The 21,701-nt window shown below is 50.2% G+C and overlaps 1 protein-coding gene across 1 annotated transcript in view; it reads right to left on the bottom strand.

The window, feature by feature from the left end:
• MDN1 (midasin AAA ATPase 1) overlaps positions 1-21,701 on the bottom strand; it is a 2,221,312-nt gene that overhangs the window by 1,354,759 nt on the left and 844,852 nt on the right. Inside the window, exon 39 of the mRNA XM_078648266.1 lies at positions 3,685-3,792. Coding sequence (XP_078504392.1) covers positions 3,685-3,792 — 108 coding nt within the window. The remainder of the gene's footprint in view (positions 1-3,684; positions 3,793-21,701) is intronic.

The following is a 21,701-nucleotide window of genomic DNA, read 5'->3' as shown; positions in this document are numbered from 1 at the left end:
TGACCGTGAAATCTAAATGGTAAGAGTAGGTCTAATGTAGTCTGTGTGGTGTAGGAATTTTGATGTATGTTGGCTTTGATAAGCCAGTCGTCCAGGTATGGGAAGACAAGAATGTATTGTTTTCTGAGATGTGCCGCTACTACTGCCAGACATTTTGTAAATCCTCAGGGAGCAGTAGTTACTCCGAACGGAAGTATCTGGAATTGATGGTGTTTTCCTGCTATCACAAATCAGAGGTATTTGCAATTAGCTGGGTTATCAGGAATATGAAAATATGCATCTTTTCAGTCCAGTGTGGACATTATATCACCTTGCTGTAGCAGTGGAAGAACCTGTTCAATTGTGAACATGTTAAAATGTTCTGAAAGTATGTACAGGTTTAATGGCCTTAGAGTCAAAATTGGTCTGAAGGAGCCGTCCTTTTAGGGGATTAGGAAGTACAGAGTAGACTCCCTGAGCCTTGGTACTGTACTGGAGCTGGCCCTTTAGCTCCTTTTGTCACAAGAGCTTGTACCTCCTGTTTGAGGAGCTGTAGGTGTTCTGACGAAAGTTTGTGGGTACAGGGTGGTATGTTGGGGGTATTGCTGGTGAGCTCCAGGCAATAACCATGTCGGAAAATGTCTATCACCCATTTGTCTGATGTTCTAGATTGTCAATTGGGGAGAAGTTGTCGAACTGTTCCCCCGACAAGTATTAAATGATTGGGAAAGCGTAGGTAAGTCACTGCTTATTGAGAGGAAGGGGAGTTACAAGTTGGCATGCCATTACCCCTACCTTTAAAATTGTTTCCTCTGTACCCTCCTCTAAAGAAGCCCCTACCGGGAGAAGGTTGTGTGTTGGATTTATAAGAGTAAGTGTTAGGGTCTGAGGATGTATTTGTATACCCTGCTCTATAGAATGGGCTGCAAAAAGGGACTCTGCTTGAAGGTCTCTGAAGCACTCCCATAGATTTCGCCATGTCTGTGCCTTTTTTCATCTTTTCTAGAGCCTCAGCAACATGAGGTCTGAAAAGATGTTGTTTGTCAAAGGGAGTGTTTAAGATAAACAGTTGGACTTCTGGTTTAAAGAAGGAAATTCTAAGCCAAGCATGCCTACGTAAGAGAATGCTGGTGTTAACTTCTCTTACTGCAGGGTCAGCAGCATCAAGAGCACACCTAATATAAGAGTTTTTCTTGTGTTGTTCTGGGAGGTACTGAAGTAGACCTCCCATCTCATCCCAGTGAGCCCTGTCATATCTGACTATGCACCAGTGATTGGCGGCTTAAGCAGCTACCCTTTTACCAGATGAGTCAATAAGCTTAGATTCTTTATCTGAGGGGGGTGGGGGGATGCATACCCAGATGTCTATGAGTTCGCCCTTTTACAACTACTGGAGACTGCCAGGGAATCAAGGGGAAGCTGTCCTTTAATAAAAACCAGATCAGAGAGTGATGGTTTATATTTACAACCATGGGTGTTAAGATTCGTGCACAAATCGGATCTTTAAAAATGTCATCTGCAAGTCTCATGATGCCTTTTAACATGGGCAGACTTTGGCCAACTCTGTGTGAAGACCCGAGTGTCTCAAACAGAAAATCTTCATCTTAGGGTTCCTTATGCAGTGTAACCACATGATATGCTGCTGCCATGGAAATTAGCTCCAGATAGGATACGTGATCATCTGGAGGAGAAGGTTTTGTAATGTATAGATCTGGATCACTATCCATGGGTGGATCAACATTGCAATCATTCCAATGGATCTGTAGGCAAAGGAGCATTGTCATCATTATCATCATCATCCCCATCTCCATTTCCTAAATCAGGTTGTATGTGAGGAGATCCCTGTGGTGTTGTGTGATCGATCTGAGCCTGGCAGTACTGGTTTTCGACTGAAGATGAGACTTTCAGATCGAATGGATATGCGGAAAGAGGGAAACGCGTATGATAATATCGTCGAGGGTAGAGTGGATTGCACACCGAGGGGAACCAAAAGGACTGTTTTAAACAGGAGTGCAGCAATACACGTCCAAACCCGATGACGGAGAGAAAATAATCTAACAATGGAGTCGATGGCCATGCGCACTATCACCGAAAGGAGTCGCCGCCTTACCTCTTGACTAGGAAAAACTTCTCCAAAGAAAAAAAACTTTCAAACATCCGGACCAAACACTAGATGGCAGGAGTATACAAAGCATGTGTATGTACAGCACACATGCCTCGAACAAGCAGGTTTCAAAGGAGAAGATGCCAGGTGTAACACTAGGGTGGATGGCTGCCCCACTGTTAAGATAGACAGGTTGGCACGGGAAGCAGAAAGGGAAAACCAGTTGCCAAACCGGTATCCTCAAGGGTGTGTAGCACGGAGGTAGCCACACCAAGGGGGTAGGCATTGTAGTTCTGAACACCAAGAGACGGGTCTCACCTTCTTGGAAGTGGTGAGAATGGTGCATCCTGGGATAGCCAGATAACGCCTTCAACAGAAAGTGGTCACCAGGTGGGAAGGTACCCATTAGCCCATTGACTTACAATGGCATCCTGCCCTGAGAGCACGTTCCAAGCACAAAGGGGACACCCCTGGCACCCAGACCTCAGATCTTGACCGACTGGGAAGAAGGACCAAAGATGGACTGCCCTGCTGCACCAAGGGAACAGCAAAGAGAGGCTGCAACAACAAGTACTACACCTGCTTCACCGCATGGCTAGTGAAGAGAGGGACTGCGCCTGCAGTGTCCTGGTCAAGGAGAAGCGATCTCCACAGCCCAGTTAAACCAACAGAAATCAAATGGCCAGCTGACTGATCTTCTGTTCACAGCACAGGGACACAACAGCTGAAGAAGCTGGGGCAAGTTGGTAGCCCACGTATTCAAGTCACACTACATCACGGCAGTGCAGCTTCAAGGACCAAGACTCAACACACAGAGTTACTCTGTAGTTTGCTGAAGCCAGGACTGCTGTTGAAGGGTTTCTGGGACCCTCAAGGGGCACGTTATTCACTCAGGAAGGATTGGCCTGCGAAAACGGATGACTGGTATTCCAGTGGCGACTGGTCTTCAGCCAGATCAGGGAGGACATCGTAGGCGGTCTACTTTTCAACTAGGATCCCCTCAACACTCTGCAGCTTTTCCTGCTGGTCTTGAGTCTTGACTGGAGCACAGGCACCAAACACACTTTGTTGGGGTCTGTGATCGACATAGGATTCCTGAATTCTTCACTTGGCTTGAAGACAGTAGTTTCTGGTGGGGAGATTGTTCCTTAGCGTGCACACAGTTGTGAATTTCAGATGGGAGGTACAATGCCTCATTCCCAGCAGGAAACATTATGGATCCAGACTTGATGCCTAGGAAAAGTGGAGAAATGAGCAGAACTGACATTCCACAACAATATAAAACTATAGGGAACTGCCTACTGTCAGCAAAGACGAACATGGAGTTAAAGACGTTTGTAAAGTGGTGTTAAGTGATCTTCAGAAAAGAACTCCAAGCGTAATGGTTGTGGATATACACCTTTAAATATACTCTAATGCTTTTTATCAACCTCAGAACGGAGTAATACATTTAATTTTATTCTCAACAGGCATGGTTTCTGAAACTATTTTCACTGGTAATCAAAATTACAATACTTTATCAGTAAAAAATTAATCATTACTAATGCCAATAAAATCCAAGATACAAAAAATCAAGTTAAAAAACACAACAAAAAACATACCTTGTTGTTAAAAGCAACCATCTTTGAGATGATATTACTACCAATGGCAGGAAACAACGCATTTCCAATGCACTCCATGTCTTCAACGGTAAGAGGATCAATATAGACCTAGGAAATACATCAAATACACATTTTCAATTACCAACTTTGACACAGCATATTTATAACACTGCAGAAGCACTCTGGATGCCAAAAAGAACAACTTACCCCTTCAGTAACACTATTGCCGGTGGATACGTTAATCTCAGGTTCTTCACCTTCATAATATTCCCAAGCACCAGATAGGATTCTGACATTTCTTGAGAGCAAGGACTGCTGCATGTCACCAGGTAGTGCCAAGTGACTATGGCAATCTCCTACCACCCCACTTACTGGAGCAGAGCCACATAGAGGCACCACACCTATGCACTGACATCAGTTCATTGTTAATTTAGTCCGAAGATCTCAAGACAAGGATCAGCTGTAGCAAATTGATGAGGACAGTATGTGGATACCAAACCTAGGGGACTTTTTAAAATGTGCATATATCAACTCTACGAAACGAGAAGACAGGAAGGGTGCTGAGGAAGCTACGGATACAGAGTATCCACCGTAAAGCATTTTACCGAAATTAAGTGACTTGGCTTTCTGATGTGATTGATGAAGACTTCTAATAGCAGTGCTTACTAAAAGGTGGAAGGTCTGAGGAGTGAAGTCCAACTAAAAAATCCTGAAGGAACAAGTGGGGAAATGGCCCTCTCTCCAGAACTGGCTGTCAAGGCAGTAGAGCACGGGCGTCCAAATGACAGTCTGTCAAGACATTCAGAACAGACACCCCTCTTGTCAGTGCCATCATAGCAGCCCTGGACCTAATAGAATGGCCTGCAGGAGGGACCTTCTTGGGCATTGTGTAGCATAATTTGATGCAGAGAATGATCCACCTCGAGTGCTCTCTTTTGCAGTGCTGCATCTTTTTTGTTCCCAGAAAAAACTCCCAAAAAACAATGAAGTCCCTCCCCATCTTTCGGGGAATGTGGTAGAGAGAAAAAAGGCCAATAAAGTGAGTGATTATCTAACATGAAAAGGTGATACCACATTCGGAAGGAAAGCGGCCCTAGTCCTTAGCAACAAACTATTTGGAAATAAAGTGGTGTTGGTTGGGTGTACCAACATTACCTGGAATTACTTAAGTGAGCTGCCAAAGTTATCATGAAGAAGAAAACCGTAAGGATCAACTAGGCATGTATGGGTTCAAATTGTGATCACATAACACATACTGTGGAATGACAAAGGGTTTTAGAGGAACCACATAAGTTAGACCTTTCAGAAAAAAAAAAGTATCATAGAAGGTGCTGTTATGTTATATTTAATTTGTAGAGCGCACAGCTACTTGGGAGTGTCTCGGCACTAACTTCCAGAAAAGGGGAAAATACCCGCACCACTGATTTAAAAGAGCAGAGTTTTAAGTTTCTTCCTAAACAGCAGTGGGTCTTGGATGCTCCTCATAGCAAAAGGCAACAAATTCCAAGCCAGACCCGCCCTGCTCACAAAGGAATTCCCTCCCAGACGCTGGCGTTTAAACTTCGGGGTCTGCATCAACAGAAGAGCAGAGGACCAAAGCGGTCTCCCTGGTACGTAGAAGGAAAATCTATTCTGCAGGTAGATTGGTCCAGTGACATATAGGGCCCGATGCGCTTTGGTAAGCATTTTGAATTTCAGGCGCGCTTCAGCTGGAAGCCAGTGCAGGGCACGCAAATGTGGCCCAACGCTGTCCCTGGGAGACAGGCCCACAAGAAGTCAAACAGCAGAGTTTTGGACCACTTGTAATTTTTTTACCAGGGAGCCTGAGCCACCGACCAAAAGAGCCTTGGCGTACTCCAGACGGGATAGAAATTAACGCACGGACCATAGTTTCTCTGGAGGAGCTAGGCAGGAAAAGGAGGAGCTTCCTCAGACCTGCAAGCCAAAGCAGGTTCCAGAGAGTTTCTTCACATGCGTTAAAAAGTTCACATTTTCGTCAAAGCAGACGGCAAGATTTTTTACGGCTCCAGTACTTTCAGAGGGACATGGGAAGCCTGGCGGCCAGAACCTTTCTCTAAAATCTGGGGGAAAGGAGTCAAACAGTAGAACCTCAGACTTAACCTCACTGCATTTCAGCTGGACAGAGGCCAACCAGTGAAAAACTGAAGAAAGATAGTGTTGGGCCGTCTCCACGGCGATCTCCCCCTTGGGCCAAGTAAACAGCAACTGTGTGTCATCAGCGTATGCCATAACCTTAGCCCCCAGTGACTCCGCCAGAACCACCAGCGAAGTCACATAGATGTTAAACAAAAGGGGGCTAAGTGATGACCCTTGCGGCACGCCAGTAGTCACAGGCAAGACCCCAGAGGCACACGGTGGGAGCCAGACTTGCTGCTGTCGGCCCTCCAAAAAGGAACTGATCCTTAGTAAGGCACTGCCAGAGATGCCAATGGCGGAAAGCCAATTGAGAAGCAGGGCATGCGGGACAGTGTTGAATGCCGCCGAGAGATCAAGCATAACCAATGCTGCTCTCCCGCCGGCATCCAAACATGCCCTAATAGCCTCAGTGACCTTCAGCAGCGCTGATTCAGTGCTATGGGCAGCACGGAAACCCGACTGAGCCGGATACAGCCTATTTTCGTCCTCCACAAAGTTGGTAAGTTGGAAAGTAACAGCCTTTTCGCAGACTTTCGCTAAACTAGGAAGCAACGAGATGGGACGGTAATTTGCTGGTAGTGAGGGGTCAAGAGAAGGTTTCTTTATTAAGGGGAGAATCAAGGCATGTTTCCATGCCATCGGCACACAAGCCATGCAAAGTGATTTATTGATCATAAAGTTCACTTCAATGTTTAGGGTATCAGCCAGTTCCGATAAAAGCCTAGCAGCACAAGGATCCTTCAGAGAGCCCGACTGGAGGGCCTTCACCAATTTAAGTGAGCTGGCCAGATCAATCGGCCTAAATTCCGAGAAAGTAGAAAGTGGCTCGGCCATCCTCACCGGTGAAGAGAGCACCACATGCTGTGAAATTAGAAGGCTAATCTGGCAAACACACATGGCTAAAATTGCTGACATGTAACCCTTAACGGTGCTCACTGCATGGCCTTGCTGAGCCAACGAAAAAAAGAAGAAAAAAAAAAAAAACCGGTCCTCACGCCAGGCAAGAGACTTCTTCCAGTATCCAGAACAATTTGATGTTGTGAAAGTATGCCTAGCTGCTAGGCTAACTCCCACAACTTGGAGCGGCAACTCATAGGAAATCAACTGTGAATGCTCCATCTCCATGCATGGAGGACATCCCTGCTACCTTGATTTGACTTGCTTGTATGTTTTCTTATCAAGTCCTAAAAGGCAGAGGCGAGGCCAAAGGGTTATGCAGTAAACCAAAATCGGATTTGGAACCTTATTTTCGGTGCACGAGAGCACTCCTCAGAAAGGCTGAGTTGTGTTTGATAGGAATCTGCACAGAGTATCTACCAGAAATATGGTTACTAAAGCTAAATAACTTGTTCTGCTGATGAATACTTCCAGCTGCAAATTAATGACCACTTGACTCAATATCAACACAATATCCCTCGCCAGGTGGTGGGTCTGAGAAGATGGGGAGGCACATCAGGAAACCTTGCAGCAGAGATCCTACTAAATGTCCAAGTCTAAGAACTTTTGAGTCTAATAAACAATGCTTAGTAAAGGCGTACCCAATACTGGTGCAGCTTCCTCAAGACACGAGGAATCAAAGGAATGAGAGGGTGTGCATAATGCAGGGGGAACAAGTGTTGATTAGAGCTCCCTTCAACAGAAATTAGAGGGCATGGAATAATGAGCAATGTGCATTCTCATAAGTGACGCAGTGGTCTACTAAAGGGGTGCCCCAGACAACAAAGACGAAGCCACCTCTTGATACAAACACCACTTGTGTTTGGTAGACGAAGGTTGTCTGGCTTTGCATTTAGAAACCCTTCTATGTGGTTGGCAAGCAGCCAGATTCAGTGAGACTGAACACAAGTCCCCAATTTCAGTGCTTCACAGCACTGAGGGAGCAATCTCACTCCACCCTATTTGTTGACATACCACATCGCAGTCACACTATCTATAAGAATCTGTCTGGATTGCCTGCAAATGGAGGCAGCAATGCTATACCTTCAATATTATTGCTCACAGCTAGAGCAAAATGATAAGACAACGCTCTTCAAATGGAGGCCAGAGGCCTTTGAACTCCAGATCCTCTGTATGTGCACCTCATCATAGTGGAGGCCTCCTTTGCCCCTGCTGATGAGAGGAAGAAGAGGGTCTCACACCTGAGATTATTTATGGTCTACTAGAAATGAAGATATGTTGTTGTCTCAAGGGTGAACACGAAACGGTCTGCTGTGTATTACAATGTCGAAGCCACTGAATGCTAAGATACCACCGCAGGAAGCACATGTGCCAGCCACGTTCCACATTTCCTGGCGACTGGTGGGGAAGACTGGGTGCAGGAGAGCCCTGTGGCTGTGGTAACTGCTGTGGGAAAACGTTCCATCAAACTCCCCTGAACATAATTCACTCCGCATCCAGCAGCTGCTGTAACTGTTGGTAGTAGTGCTGTGAAAAGTGCCTCTGTGACTTTTGCCCTTACACTACCGATGGCAAAATGAGTATTCTACCCACATCAGGATTCCTACCTCACCTGATCTTGGAGCCTCCACATTTGGCAAAGGGTCATCTCTTCTACTGATTATTATAAATGCTCTGCAAGCCTGCAGAGGTGCTTGGAGAACTCCCCCCAAACTGAATCAACAAAGCAAAAGGTACAAAATAGAGGTCACTACAAGACCCAGGAATGAGTGAGACATGCAGTACCCAGACTTTACTAGCTAAATCATAAGTGGGAATGGGCACTCTGCATACAGAGTGTGTCAAAACTCCATAATAATTGCAATTTACAGAATGCTGCCTCACACCAAACTCTTTCACATATTAACTGTCACTTTTTCACATATATAGTCTCCTGGGTCGAAGGTAGACAAGACCTGAGCCAAGGTGAGCATTTTGAACTTCTCCTTTCGGAGGAAGCGGTTGAAGGCCCTGAGGTCTAAGGATGCAGGCCTTTGTCCTTCTTGGGTAGCAGAAAGTAGTAGGAGTAGCAATCACAACCTACTTCTGGCACAGGGACAAGTTTGATAGCTCCCTTGGCCAAGAGAGCGGACACTTCCTGGTGGAGAAGGGCCAAGTGATCCTCCGACATGCGCTAGAAGGATGGTGACATGGAGGGAGGGGTAGTCTTGAAGGGGAGGGAGTAGCCCCTTAGGACTATTTGCATAACCCACCTGACTGACGTGAGGGTTTGCCAGTGGGGGAGGTGAAGGCAAATCCTGCCACCCACTGGCCACCTGAAAGATCGGACTAGGATGGTTTTGAGGCTGCTGCAGGGGGGGTTATGGGTGGACTGGCTCACTCGCTGGCCCCCAGACCTGCGCCGCTGGGTCCCACGTTCGTGGCCACGCTAAGGCTGGGCAGCTTGCGTAAACTGGTGGCTAGATGGGGACGAACGCGGTGGAGGACCCCTTCCGTAGACACGAAAGGGATGAAAAGCAGACTGCATGGGGCGAGGCCCAAGGATCTGGTCATAGCCCTAGAGTCATTAAAGCGCTCGAGCGGCGAGTTTCCCTTATCACCAAAAAGGCAACAGCCATCAAAGGGCATGTCCAGATCCCCAGAAAAAAATGTCGTCCTCAACCAGGCTTAGCATCTCAGGGCTACTAATGTGGAAATCATTTTGCCCTGTGAGTCCGTGGTATCCAGCCCACAACGGATCGTGAATTTTGCTGCATCTCTACCCTCAGCCACTGCAAGGCCTACAATGGCCTGGGCCTCCTCCAGACCCTGGGGAAGCACCTGCGCCACCGTATCACACACTGTATGGGGATAACGGCCCAAGAGACATGCGGTATTCACTGACCGCAGCGCTAAGCTGGCAGAAGAAAACATCTTTCCAAGATGGTCCAGCTTCTTGGATTCTTTATCTGGGGGAGCATTAGGGAATGCAACCTTAGAGGACGAGGCTTGAACCACCAAGTTCTCAGAGGCAAAGAGGGTCGCCTGGGCGGTGGCGGTGGCGCCGGGCAATCATCTGGTCCACAGGGGCCCCTCTGCTGGACATGGAAACAAGTGCCCAGAAGGACGTCTGTGAGGGCTTCATTGAATGGCAGCAGGAGTTTGGAAGAAGCTGCTGCAGGTTAAAGTACCTCAGTCAGGAGATTAGTCCCGACTGCCACCGTAGGAAGCTCCAGGCCCAAGGCATCAGCTGCCCTATGCAACACCACTGAATAAGACGCTCACTCCTTTGTAGCCATGGTAGGGGAAGAAAGCATGCCAAGGTCTGAGAAAGTATCAAGAACACTGGCGTCACCCAGTTCTTCTCGGTAGTCAGCTAACGGGTATACAGACACCTTCCAGTCCTCCTCACCCTCCACTGGCTGCCAATCAGGCCTGTAGGGAACGCCAGTGATGAACAGTGGCACAAAATTGCCCTCCAGCGTCGGTTCGGACGTTGGTCTGGCACCTGGTCCACGTAGGGGGTACGGCTGGGGTTGGCGCTGGTCAGGGGCACGACTGGCGTGGGGGGCGCTGCGGTCAGGATCGGCGCCAGGGAAGGTACTGTGAGGTCGACCAGCGTCAATCAGGCCAGGATCCTTGGGGGTCCTCCGGCGCCAGGATCCTTGGGGGTCCTCCGGCACCAGGGCCGAAGCCACCGGCTTTGACAAAAACCTTCTCTGCCTTGTCTTACCTTTCTTTGAAACAGAGAACCCCATAAGCACAAGTTACTTACCTTCGGTAACAATATATCTGTAAGAAACAGTAGTTAGTGTTCGATTCCTTACCTCAGAAAATCCCCAGGCGTCAGGCTGGATCGGGAAAGTTTTCGTCAGTAGTACCCTTGTGCGTCGGTAGGCGTCGTCTGCGGCTCCGCGTCCGTCATCGGCGTTGTGGTCGCCGGAATGACGGCGGAGTACTTAGACACAGTCCTTGCACGCTGACGTCAGTTCTGTACATAGCTTTCCGCGCCAGGAATGCAGAGCCATGATAGAAATCGACACTGGTGCCATAAAACTAGGGCCCTGAAAGGGATGTCCTTAATACTAGATATCGGTTCGCAGAACAGGGAGGATGGGTGGGTCGGTAAGGAATCTAACACTAACTACTGTTTCATACAGATATATTGTTACAGAAGGTAAGTAACTTGTGCATCTGAAAGAAACAGGTTAGTGTTATATTCCTTACCTTAGAATAGATACCCCAGCAATACCAAACCCGGTGGCGGGTCTGCGAACCAAGATCACACCAGAAAGTCCTGGAGAACGGAACGGCCGAAAAAGCCATCTCTACAGACTTGGCTGTCCAGGCAGTAGTGCTTAGCAAACGTGTGCAGCGAGGCCCACGTAGCTGCCTGTCAGATGTCCTACAAGGGGACTCCCCGACCCAGGGCAGTAGTAGCCTCCATGGCCAGAGTGGAATGGGCGTGTAGCCCAACAGGAGGCTCTTTTTTCGCCAAGGAGGAGCAAACCTTGATCCACAAAACAACCCACGAGAGATGGTCCGTTTGTGCACCGCCCAACTGGTCGTCCACCCGGAACTGGCGTGTGCAGTCTAGATAGAAGGAAAGTGCACGTTTTGGATCCAGACGGTGGAGCCGCTCTATCCTCTTTCGAGGGATGCGGAGGCGGAAAGAAGGTGGGCATGGTGATGGACTGCCCGATACGAAAGGCTGTAACCACCTTGGGCAGGAAAGAAGGACGAGTCCTCAGAACAACCTAGTCCGGATGGACAGATAGGAAAGGAGGTTTAGAAGATAGAGCCTGGAGCTCACTCACTCTCTGGCAGAGGTGATGGCAACCAGGAATGCAGTTTTAAGAGTTAGAAGACGTAGAGGACAGTTATGAAGTGGCTCAAAGGGAGCGCACATCAGATAAGTCAGTAGAAGGTTCAAATCCAACTGAGGCATCATGAAAGGAACCGGAGGAAACGTGTGTGATGCCTTTCAAGAATCTATTTACAACAGGGGACTTGAAAAGAGAAGGCTGATCAGGAAGCCTCAAGAAGGCTGAAATGGGCACGAGGTAGCCTTTGATAGTGCCCAGAGAAGAGCCCTGCTGGGCAAGAGAAAGAAGAAAGAGGAGAACCTCTGAAAGGGAGGCAAAGAGTGGATCCACAGCCTTTGCTGTGCACCATGCCACAAATGTGTTCCACCTGCAAGCGTATACCGATTTTGTGGAGGGACGACTGGCTGCCAGAATCACATCACAGACTTCAAGAGGAAAGTCAAATGGCCTCAACTGTCGCCGCTAAATCTCCACGCATGTAGGTGGAGACTGGACAGGTTCGGGTGGAGGACCGTCCCCTGCTGCTGCGACAGAAGGTCCTCCTGAAGAGGCAGACGAATCGGGAGATCGACTAACATGCCGAGTAGCTCGGGATACCAGTATCTTCACCCCAGTCCGGCGTCACAAGGATGACTTGGGCTCGGTCTCGCCTGATCTTCAGCACTCTGGGGAGAAGTGGTATAGGCAAAAGGCATACAACAGACGGCAGCTCCACTCGCGACGAAAAGCGTCTCCGAGCGAGTGTCACCTTGGAAATTCCAACGCGCAGAACTGATAACATTGCGAGTTCTCTTCGGTGGCGAATAGATCTAACCAAGGCTCTCCCCACTGCTGAAAGAGACCTTGCGCCACGTCAGAGTTCAGACACCATTTGTGATCCATCATGCACCGGCGGCTGAGTTTGTCCACCCTGGAGTTCAGGGAATCTGACAGGTGTTGAACCACTAGGGTGACGCCCTGGTGTTCCAGCCATGTCCAGAGGCGCAGAGCCTCCTGACAAATGGTCCACGACCCCACCCCGCCTCGTTTGTTGCAGTACCACATGGCAGGCTTCACTACACTTCCCCGGACAGAGGAAGGAATGCCTAGGGTGCAAGACGGATCGCTCGCAGCTCCAGAAGGTTGATATGGAGCCGGTATTTCGCCGGAGAACAGAGGCCTCTGATCTCCGCCCCTCCCATGTGGCCCCCCCATCCCAGGAGGGACGCATCAGTCACTACTATGTGCTCCGGTTGGGGTAGGGAGAGTCATCAGCCGCTGCAATTGACTCGCAGTGCCCTCCGAGATCAGGACATGGTCAGACAGGTTTCCCTGATGCTGTGCCCACTGAAACTTAAGAGCCCGCATCCGCCACCTTGCGTGATGGACCAGAAGGATGCAGGAGGCCATCAGCCCCAGGAGCCGCAGCGTCAATATGACCGAAACTCGAGATAAAGGCTGAAAGACCGGAATCAGAGCCTTAATATCCCAAACCATCTGTTCGGGGGATAAACGCGAAACTGCGGCAAGTCCAGAACCACTCCGATGAAAAGGAGCTTTGAGAGGGGCACAGGCGCGACTTCGGCACGTTGATAGAGAACCCCAGCGAGTGCAGGAGGTCGGTCGTAGTCTGGAGGTGGGAGACGACTGGGGCGAGCTCGCTTTCAACAACCAGTCGTCGAGATAGGGGAAGACTGCAACCCCTGATCTGTGCAGATGAGCTGCGACCACCACCATCGCTTTCATGAACACCTGAGGGGCGCTGCTAAAGCCGAAGGGGAGCACGGTAAGCTGAAATTGCTCGTGACCTACCGTGAACCGCAGGTAGCGCCAGTGTGCCAGCAGGACGGGGATGTGGAAATATGCGTCCTGCAAGTCCAACGCTCCCATCCATTCTCCAGGGTCTAGGGCAGCTAGGACCCGAGCTAAAGTCAGCATCTTGAACTTCTCCTTCCGGAGGAAGCCGTTGACGCTCCGGAGGTCCAAGATAGGGCGTAGGCCTCCTTTGCCCTTCTTGGGTACCAGAAAGTAGTGGGAGTAGCAACCATGCCCTACTTCTGGCCCAGGAACGCGCTCAATGGACCCCTTGGCCAAGAGGGCCATAAATTTCTCCTGCATAAGTTGCAAGTGATCCCCGCCATGCAGTGGTACTGTGGTGGCATGGCTGGAGGGGTCACCTCGAAGGGGAGGGAGTAGCCCCTTCGGACGATTTGCAGCACCCACCTGTCCGACGTGATTGAGCGCAAGTGGAGGATGTGATGGCCGACCCTGCCCCCCCCACCCCCCACCCCTACCCCTACTGGCGTTGAATGGGACTGAAAGCTCGGACTAGGAAGGCTTTGAGGCAGATGCTGCGGGAGCGGATGTGGACTAACCTTGCCGTTGTCCCCAGGCACTGCCATGGCAGTTACCACGTCCGCGGCAGCTTTGAGACTGGTTCTGCAGCCTGTGGCTACGAGAGGAGCGAAATGCAGAAGTTTGCTCGTGCTGGCCAGACAGGCCCAAGGACTTGGCCGCAGCCCTGGAGTCCTTGAAATGCTCAAGCGCACTGTCTGCTTTGTCGTCAAAGAGGCGACGGCCATCGAAGGGCATGTCCATGAGCGTGGCCTGGACATCGCCCGAGCAATTGGCGGACCTCAGCCATCTGTCATGGAAATCACCCTTCCCAGCGAGTCCGTGGTATCCAGTCCACACCTGATGGAATAACGCGCCGCATCCCGCCCCTCCGCAAGGGCTTGGGCGAGCCGGGCCCAGGCCTACTCCAGGCACTGGGGCAGCACGTCTGAAACCGTGTCCCACAAAGAGTGGGTATAACGGCCCAAAAGGCAAGCAGTGTTGATAGACCACAACCCCAAACTCAATGAGGAGAACAGTTTCTTCCCAAACTGATCAAACCTTTTGGATTCCCGATCCGGGGGAGAGGTCGGGAATGCGGTCTGGGATGTAGATGCCTGGATCACCAGGCTCTCGGGGGTGGGGTGCACGGACAGAAAGCTAGGGTCGCCCGGAGCCAGCGTTGGGTCACGTTCCGATCCACAGGAGGCACTGTGGAGGGCTTCGACCAGGTGCCCATCAGAACGTCCATGAGGGCCTCATTGAACGGCAGTAGAGGCTCCGAGGAGCTTACTGGCGGCTGAAGAACCTCAGTGAGGAGGTTAGTCCTCACGGCCACAGCAGGCAGCTCAAGAGCTGATGAGGGCTGAAAGCCCGAAACCAGTCCTAGGATGCTTGTTTCCAGTCCAGGGAGGACCTGGCTTGGCAGTATGGGTTGGACTGTTCCCATGGGGCACAGGTTCAAGACTGATTTGCATATGGCTGGGTTCAAACTGGAATTGCATGGTGAGCAAAGAAACGATGGATTTTGGCCCAGATCTCTGTACTGGGGTGAATGTATGACATTGTTCTGCATTCTGTCCATCAACTGTTGTTTTTGTATTGGGCACCAAGATTCAGCTCTGGGATCTCTCCTGGAAGCAGGTGAGTATTTTCGGTTTCGTGATTAGGCCGATTTTAGATGAATATTTTAAAGTTTCAAAACTCCACACTTGAAACCGGTCAATGTTACCCTTTGGGAGAAAAGTGAGGTATCAGCTTTTGGGCGAGTACTCGACTGGCAGAGTTAAGGTTCTGGGCATAGACTCAGGGGTCTCCCATGGTCAGGTAGGTACAGTTGTTACACCCTCAGCGGCACAGGGGCAGCTGGGTGCAGAGAGAGTTAGGCCCAAGGTTAGCCCATGGGAGGCAGGGGGCATTTTGTTGGTGGCTGCTGGCAAGCAGGCTGTGGGAGCTGGGCTCCTGGTCACTTGCTCAGGGAACATGGGGAAGTAGATTAGGACAGAGGTTGCACTCCCAGGGGCACTTGGGCAGGTGGGTGCAGGGTGCTTTTGAGCTGTCGGGCGCTCAATGCTATTCAATGGGAAAGCTGGAAGTTGAACAAAGGCTGCAGGTTCGGGGACAGAGATTCTTCAGGTGCGACCACCACTTCGAGAGATAAGTTGGGATCTTAGAGGATAGGTAGACACCCAGGAGTTGGGCACAGGGGAGTCTTTTGACGTCAGGGAATCTTTCCCTCAGCTGGTTGCAGTTGGAGGGGTCCCTTGTTGTGAGACTGCAGGCGTCGTCTAGGTTGTCGAAGAGGGTCCTTGGGCACTGGATTTGTGGTTACAATCGGCGGGGGGACGTTTTTGTGGTCTTTGTCCAATCAGGCACAGGCCGGGCTCGGTAGATGCAGTGTGTGCTGGATTCGCAGTTCCTGGCTGGCACCAGGGGTGTTGCTTGTTTGAGCAGAACCACTGCTCGTGGGAGTCCCAAGGCAGGCAGGTCCTCCTGGGTTTTCGAGGTTGCTGTCCGCAGGAGACGCCGGGGTTTAGCAGGAGCAGGTTCAAGGATCAACAGGCCGGCCAAGTCAGTTTGTGTTGTCCTCCTGTTAGCAGCTGCGCGGCAGGTCTTCTTCTTGGTCTTTCTTGTTTCGGAATCAGGAACGGTGGAAGGAAGGTTCAGGGTGCCCCCTAAATACTAAATTTAGGGGTGTTACAGGTAGGGTAAGGGCAGGGACCAATGGGTCCCTGTCCTGGGGTGAGTACACCACCTATCCTGCTCCTCTCCTGTGGGAGGAGGGCAGGAGCCTATCTCTGATTGGGCAGGACTCCCCATCCTCAAGATGGCCAGTGCCCGGAGTTGTGCTTCACCTCACCTCTCCCACCTGAGGGGTGGGGTTGGCAGAGGCTGGCACACCTGTCTTCTCGCCAGGGTGGGGGGTCAGAACCGGTGGGGGCCAGATGCTGAGTACAGCAATTGGCCTGGGGAAACTCGCCTCTGAAGCTTCCCCTGCCCATCCTGAGGGAGGAGGCTTGGCACCTCGTCCCAGGATGTGCATTGTTTCAGGCCCCCGAGAGGGGCAAGCTCTCGAGCCAGGGGTCCAGAGACATGTCTGGTGGTGGCAGCCTCGGTAGCCACACTGTTAGGACACTGGGAGTTGGTTAGGTTTCAGGGGGCATCTCTAAGATGCCCTCTGTAGTGCGATTTACATTAAATCCCGCACTGGCATCAGTGTGGATTAAATGTGCTGAGAAGTTTGATAAACTTCTCAGTCTTCAGTGTAGCCATTATGGTGCTGTGGAGTTCGTAATGACAACCTCCCAGCACCATATACTCTTAATGGCATCACTGCACTTACAGTGTCAAGGAATGGCCCTGGGTACTGTAGGGGCACAGGGCTCATGCACCTCTGCCCACACCACTGGCATAGTGCACACCGCTAGAGGGATGACAGAAGTATGCAGGGCAGTGTGTTTGTGGGCATGGCACACAGGGATGTGTGCCATGTTGAATCTCTGTTTAGATCTGCACCAAGACACTCAGTCTGTAAAGGCAGTGTGTGTGTGTCAGGGTACAGGGCCCCTAAGAGTGGCACAATAAGTGCTGCAGCCCTTAGGGGTCTTCTCTGGTCACAGTGCCCTGGGTACCTAGGATACCATTTACCAGGGGCCTACTTCTGGCCAGAGATGCCAATTGGGTTTAAGTTTCAATACAGTTTTTAGGGAAGGAACACATGCCCTGAAACACATGTACCTGTATGGCAGGTACCCAGGGCACACTCAGACAAAGTACATCAGCAATTCAGCAAAAAGTAGGGGCATACCATACAAGTAAGATGGCACTTTCTCACACTGAGCACCGAGGAGGATTTGCGAACCTTCCCGGGCACAAGCTTCACTCCGATTGGCTGCCAACACTCCAAACCAGGAAGTATTGGCAGCCATCTACTGACCCGATGTCATTTGAGATATCAGTGATGTCATCAGTGATGTCTCTGAAAATGTCATGAGTGATGTAATATGTGATGTCATCAGCAGTGCATTGCGGGGGCGCGAGTTATAGTTTAGCCGAACTAACTAGAACGGCCGAATTTCACTAGTTTTGTATGAGTGAAATGTCCAACTAACTATAACGTCCCTGAAACCTATGCTTTTTTCAGTGAAAATAGATATATATAGAGATATATCCCTTAGTTGGAGAGACACGTAACTGACAGTGGTTGCAACATGTTTAAACCCAGTAGAAGGCAATCGCCGAACCGCCTCGGTCCAAGCAAAGTATGGAGAAGATTTTTGTGTGATAGCCTTGCACATGCAATCATAAAAAAAAATAAAAAAAATAAAACCTGAATTTGGACATGTCGTTCTTGGATGGTGCAGCTATGCAAGGTGTTAACAAAACGGGATGCCCAAAGATAGATAGATAGATAGATAGATAGATAGATAGATAGATAGATAGATAGATAATCTCCAAGCTCACACTCCAGGATACTACATGTTCCAAAGTATTAAACGGCTACGCATTTAGACCAAAAAGTCTTTTTTACAGCCTATTGTAAACAGAGAGAAAGTGCTCAATTTCCTTTAAAAGCAAAAAAAACTATTTACCTAAAAGAAATACATACTGAGAATCAGCCCGTTTTAGGCACAGTTACAAACTTCAAAGTGTCAAAATATGAATGATATAGAAATTCATGTGCAATTGTTGCTGTGGAATTTTCTTGCATATTTAGGGCAAAAACTTTTTTTCAACACTGAAGCCAATTGCTTCTTTGCATTTCTCTTACTTTAACCTTTTAGTGCACTCTGTACTTTTTGTTGTGTTTGGGGGTGTCAATAAAAAGAAAAATACAAAAGTGTTACATACGATCTACAAAACAACTGCTCTTTTTAGCACAACCATCTGGTCAAACAGAGGTAACTGTGTTATGAATGAGTCAGTGACTGAATTGGTTTGAGACTAGGTGTGTCAGTGGCTGTATCGTGTGCCTGTGTGCATCAGTGTCTGTAACAATGTGTGCTTGGGTGTTTGTGTCTGAATTAGTGTGTGGCTGGGTGTGTCAGTGACTATCGCACAAGTTACTACTTGTGTAACGATATATCTGTAAGAGACATTAGTTAGTATTAGATTCCTTACCTTAGAATATCCCCAGGCGTCAGACTGGATCCGGAAATTTTTGCGCAGCAGTACCCTTGCGCGTCGGTAGGCGTTGTCTGCGGCTCCACGCCCGTCGTCAGTGTCGTGGGCGCCGTGCTTACGTCGTCGGAGTACTTAGACGCCGCCTCCGCCTCCGCGTGCTGACGTCAGTTCTTAGACACAGCTTTTCCGCGCCAGAAGCGCTGAGCCATGTTAAAAACCAACACTGGTGCCATTGAAACTAGGGCCCTGAAAGGGGGGGAACCCTAACCCTAGATATCGGATCGCAGAACGGGTAGGATGGGTGGGTCGGTAAGGAATCTAATACGAACTTAGTGTTCACGGGCGAACCCGACCTGGTAGGAAGAAGACGACAGTGGATCCTGACCCTAGGATAGTGAGGCTATGCTGGGACACCGAAGTGCCGAAGTTACCTAGCCCAGGGGCTGCAGCTGCATAGGTTTGAAAAGGCGTCGGGAATCTCGTTGCCGGACCAGGAGCCTGGAAGAAGGAAATTGCTGGCAGGCGACCAGTGAAGGAAAGTTCGATGGATCCAAGCCTGGATCAAGGAAGAAGGAAACCTGAAAGCAGAGGGGACCAAGTTCTTGAATCACTAGCCAGTGATTAAGTGGGCACCAGGATGGCACCGGGCGAAGTCACCTCGACTAGGTGAGTGGGCGACGCTGGCTCTGTAGATCTCACGGACCAGGAGGCGTTGTCGGCGACCAGGATGGAGAGGCGAGCTGTCCCACGATGGATGAAGCTGTCGGCGTCGAAGTTACCCAGGATTGGGCAACAAGCCTTGGCTAATTCAAGCCCACGCGGTGGACTCAAAATGGCGTCTTGAGTGGACCAGGAGGGTCTGGAGGGCTCCTCTTCTGGAAGGGAGCAAGGGCCAGTCTGGAGCAACCAGACTAGCAGCAGTGATGTCGTCGGGCGTCGTTCAGGAGGCCACAAGCCAGCGGGCTAGTAGCCGAACAACGCGGTGAGCAGCAAAAAGCAGAAGGGCCCCACGCCGATCGTGGAGATGCTGGGGGGCTACTCTTCGGTGCTGGGGCTGCTCAGGGTCGGGGCTTCTCGGACCCCAAAGCACTCACCAGGAAATTACTCGGCGGGCTTGCTGTGCAGAAGTCGTGCAGTCTTGAAGATGGCCGGTCCCTCGAGGTCTCGTCACACCCACGAATCTCAGCGTGACTGATGATGTAGGTAGAGGTCAGAGGTGCCAGGGAAGCCGGTTCTCGTCGAGCTGGGCAGTCTTGATCCGGAGGAGAGACTTGCAGCAGACCGCAGTGTTCTTAAGATGGTGCCTGCGGATGCAGGGTGACTACTCCTTAGTCACAAGGGAGAAATCTTAGGAAGAAGTCTTGAGTTCCTTTCGTGGAAAGTAGTTTCAGGATTCAAAGATGATCTGATCTGGAAGGGGGCCAGTTCCTACCTTTATCCTGTAAAAAGGGGCTGGCACGCGACTAAGTCCTGCCCTAGGGGTGGGACTAGGAGGGGGGTGGTTACACCCACTTCCTTGGCGGGCTTTTCCCCAGCACAGGGTCTGGAGTGACCCTGGAACTGGTTCCAGCCAGCCTATGCACAGTGAGCACCGGGGTGCCACGTGCAGTCACCTTCCTCTGAAGCCCTGCCTACCTACAATACACAAACCCTGTCCGGGACGGTGCTGGCACCGCCCCTGGCAGGAAACCCTTTGTCCTCATCTCCTGCTCTGGGAGGACTCCCAGCAGCAGGAGGGCTGACTTGTGTCTCGGTGGCAGCATCCATTTTGTGGATGCTAAAGCTCTGTCTGATTTTAACCGGGGTTAGGGGTTACATACATGTCTTGTCCCTCTAGAAGGGTGGAATGCTAATCCCGTCGCCAGAATTGGCGAGGGGTTAGTATTCCAATTCGTATGACACCTTACTCGACATGTTTTGATAAAGCGATACCAGAGTTGGCATATAACCGCGAGGATTATAATGCACTTAAGAGTATATGGTATGCGATATCATGGAAACGGCCAAGGGATGGATCCCGAAAGCCGCAGACAGGCTCAGCTCATGCCAGAGCACCATCTCACACGATTCCAAGCACTCTGCCTTCAGGATTGTTAAGGCCTGCCATAGGAGTGACTGATAGGAGATCTGTGTGTCCATTTTAGGGTTAGATATAGGTATACTATATCTAAAGCAAGGGGTGAGTACACCACCTTGCCCCAGCTGTCGTGCAGCCAGTTGTGTCAGTTTAGATAGTCAGCCCAGGGGTGGCATAATACATGCTTCAGCCCCATGGAGACTTCTGGGTCCCTCAGCCCTGGGTACAGTGACTTAGAGAGGGCCCAGTGCCAATTCAGTACCTGAGTACAATTTGGATAGAGAGAACAGCTAGGCTGTGGGTCTGATTAGCAGGCCCACAGCCAGGGAAAGTCGTAAACCAGTGCAGCAAAAAGCAAAAATCTGGGTGATCATAGGATTGCAGACCCTACTCTCCTACATCTACCAAGAACCCAGAGCCAAAAACTGAGCAGCGACTTGCAATGGTTTTGTTCGAGGCATGTGGGCTGCTGAATTCATATCTGTGCATAGATCGCCGCCTAGTGTTGGGTCCGGATGATTGCACATTGTTGTCCTGAAGAGTCTTCGAAGTATCACGAGATAGGTGACTCCTCCCCTGGACTACATTGCGCATGGGCATCCTCTCCATCCTCAGATTGTTTTTCTCCGCCATTGGGTTCGGATGTACTTTCCTACTCTCCAAGTACGGAATAAAGAAAAACTTTTCAAAAGGCCAAAAGGCCTTCGGAACCGTCGGTATTGTTCAGCGCTCGGTCCGATACACTTTTTACAACTTTGTTGCACTCCGGTCGTCGAATAGGGCCGTGAGGCCTTCTCGACACCACGTGGACCGACCGTCGATGGAACGAAGTCCATTCAAGTACTGCCCGCAGTGCAACTCCAAGTTCCCGCACACAGACAAGCATCCAGTGTGCAATAAATGCCTATCTCCAGATCACAATGAAGATAGTTGCCTAGCCTGTGCCCAGTTCCGATCGAAAAAGACTATCCGGAATCGACGGGCGGCAAGGCAAGAAATGCAACGGTCGGCGCCAGAGCCCGAGAACATCTTCGATGATGAGGAAGATCTAGCGAGCGCCAAAGATTCGGATCAAGACGAAAGAGAATACTCGGAGCCTGACTCCGAATATTACCCCAAAGAGGGAGAACTAATCGTCGATCTCC

The sequence above is a fragment of the Lissotriton helveticus genome, chromosome 6 (genome assembly GCF_964261635.1).
Source record: "Lissotriton helveticus chromosome 6, aLisHel1.1, whole genome shotgun sequence".
Lineage (NCBI taxonomy): Eukaryota > Metazoa > Chordata > Amphibia > Caudata > Salamandridae > Lissotriton > Lissotriton helveticus.
Note: the sequence above shows the minus strand (reverse complement) of the source record. Positions and strands in the feature narration are given on the sequence as shown.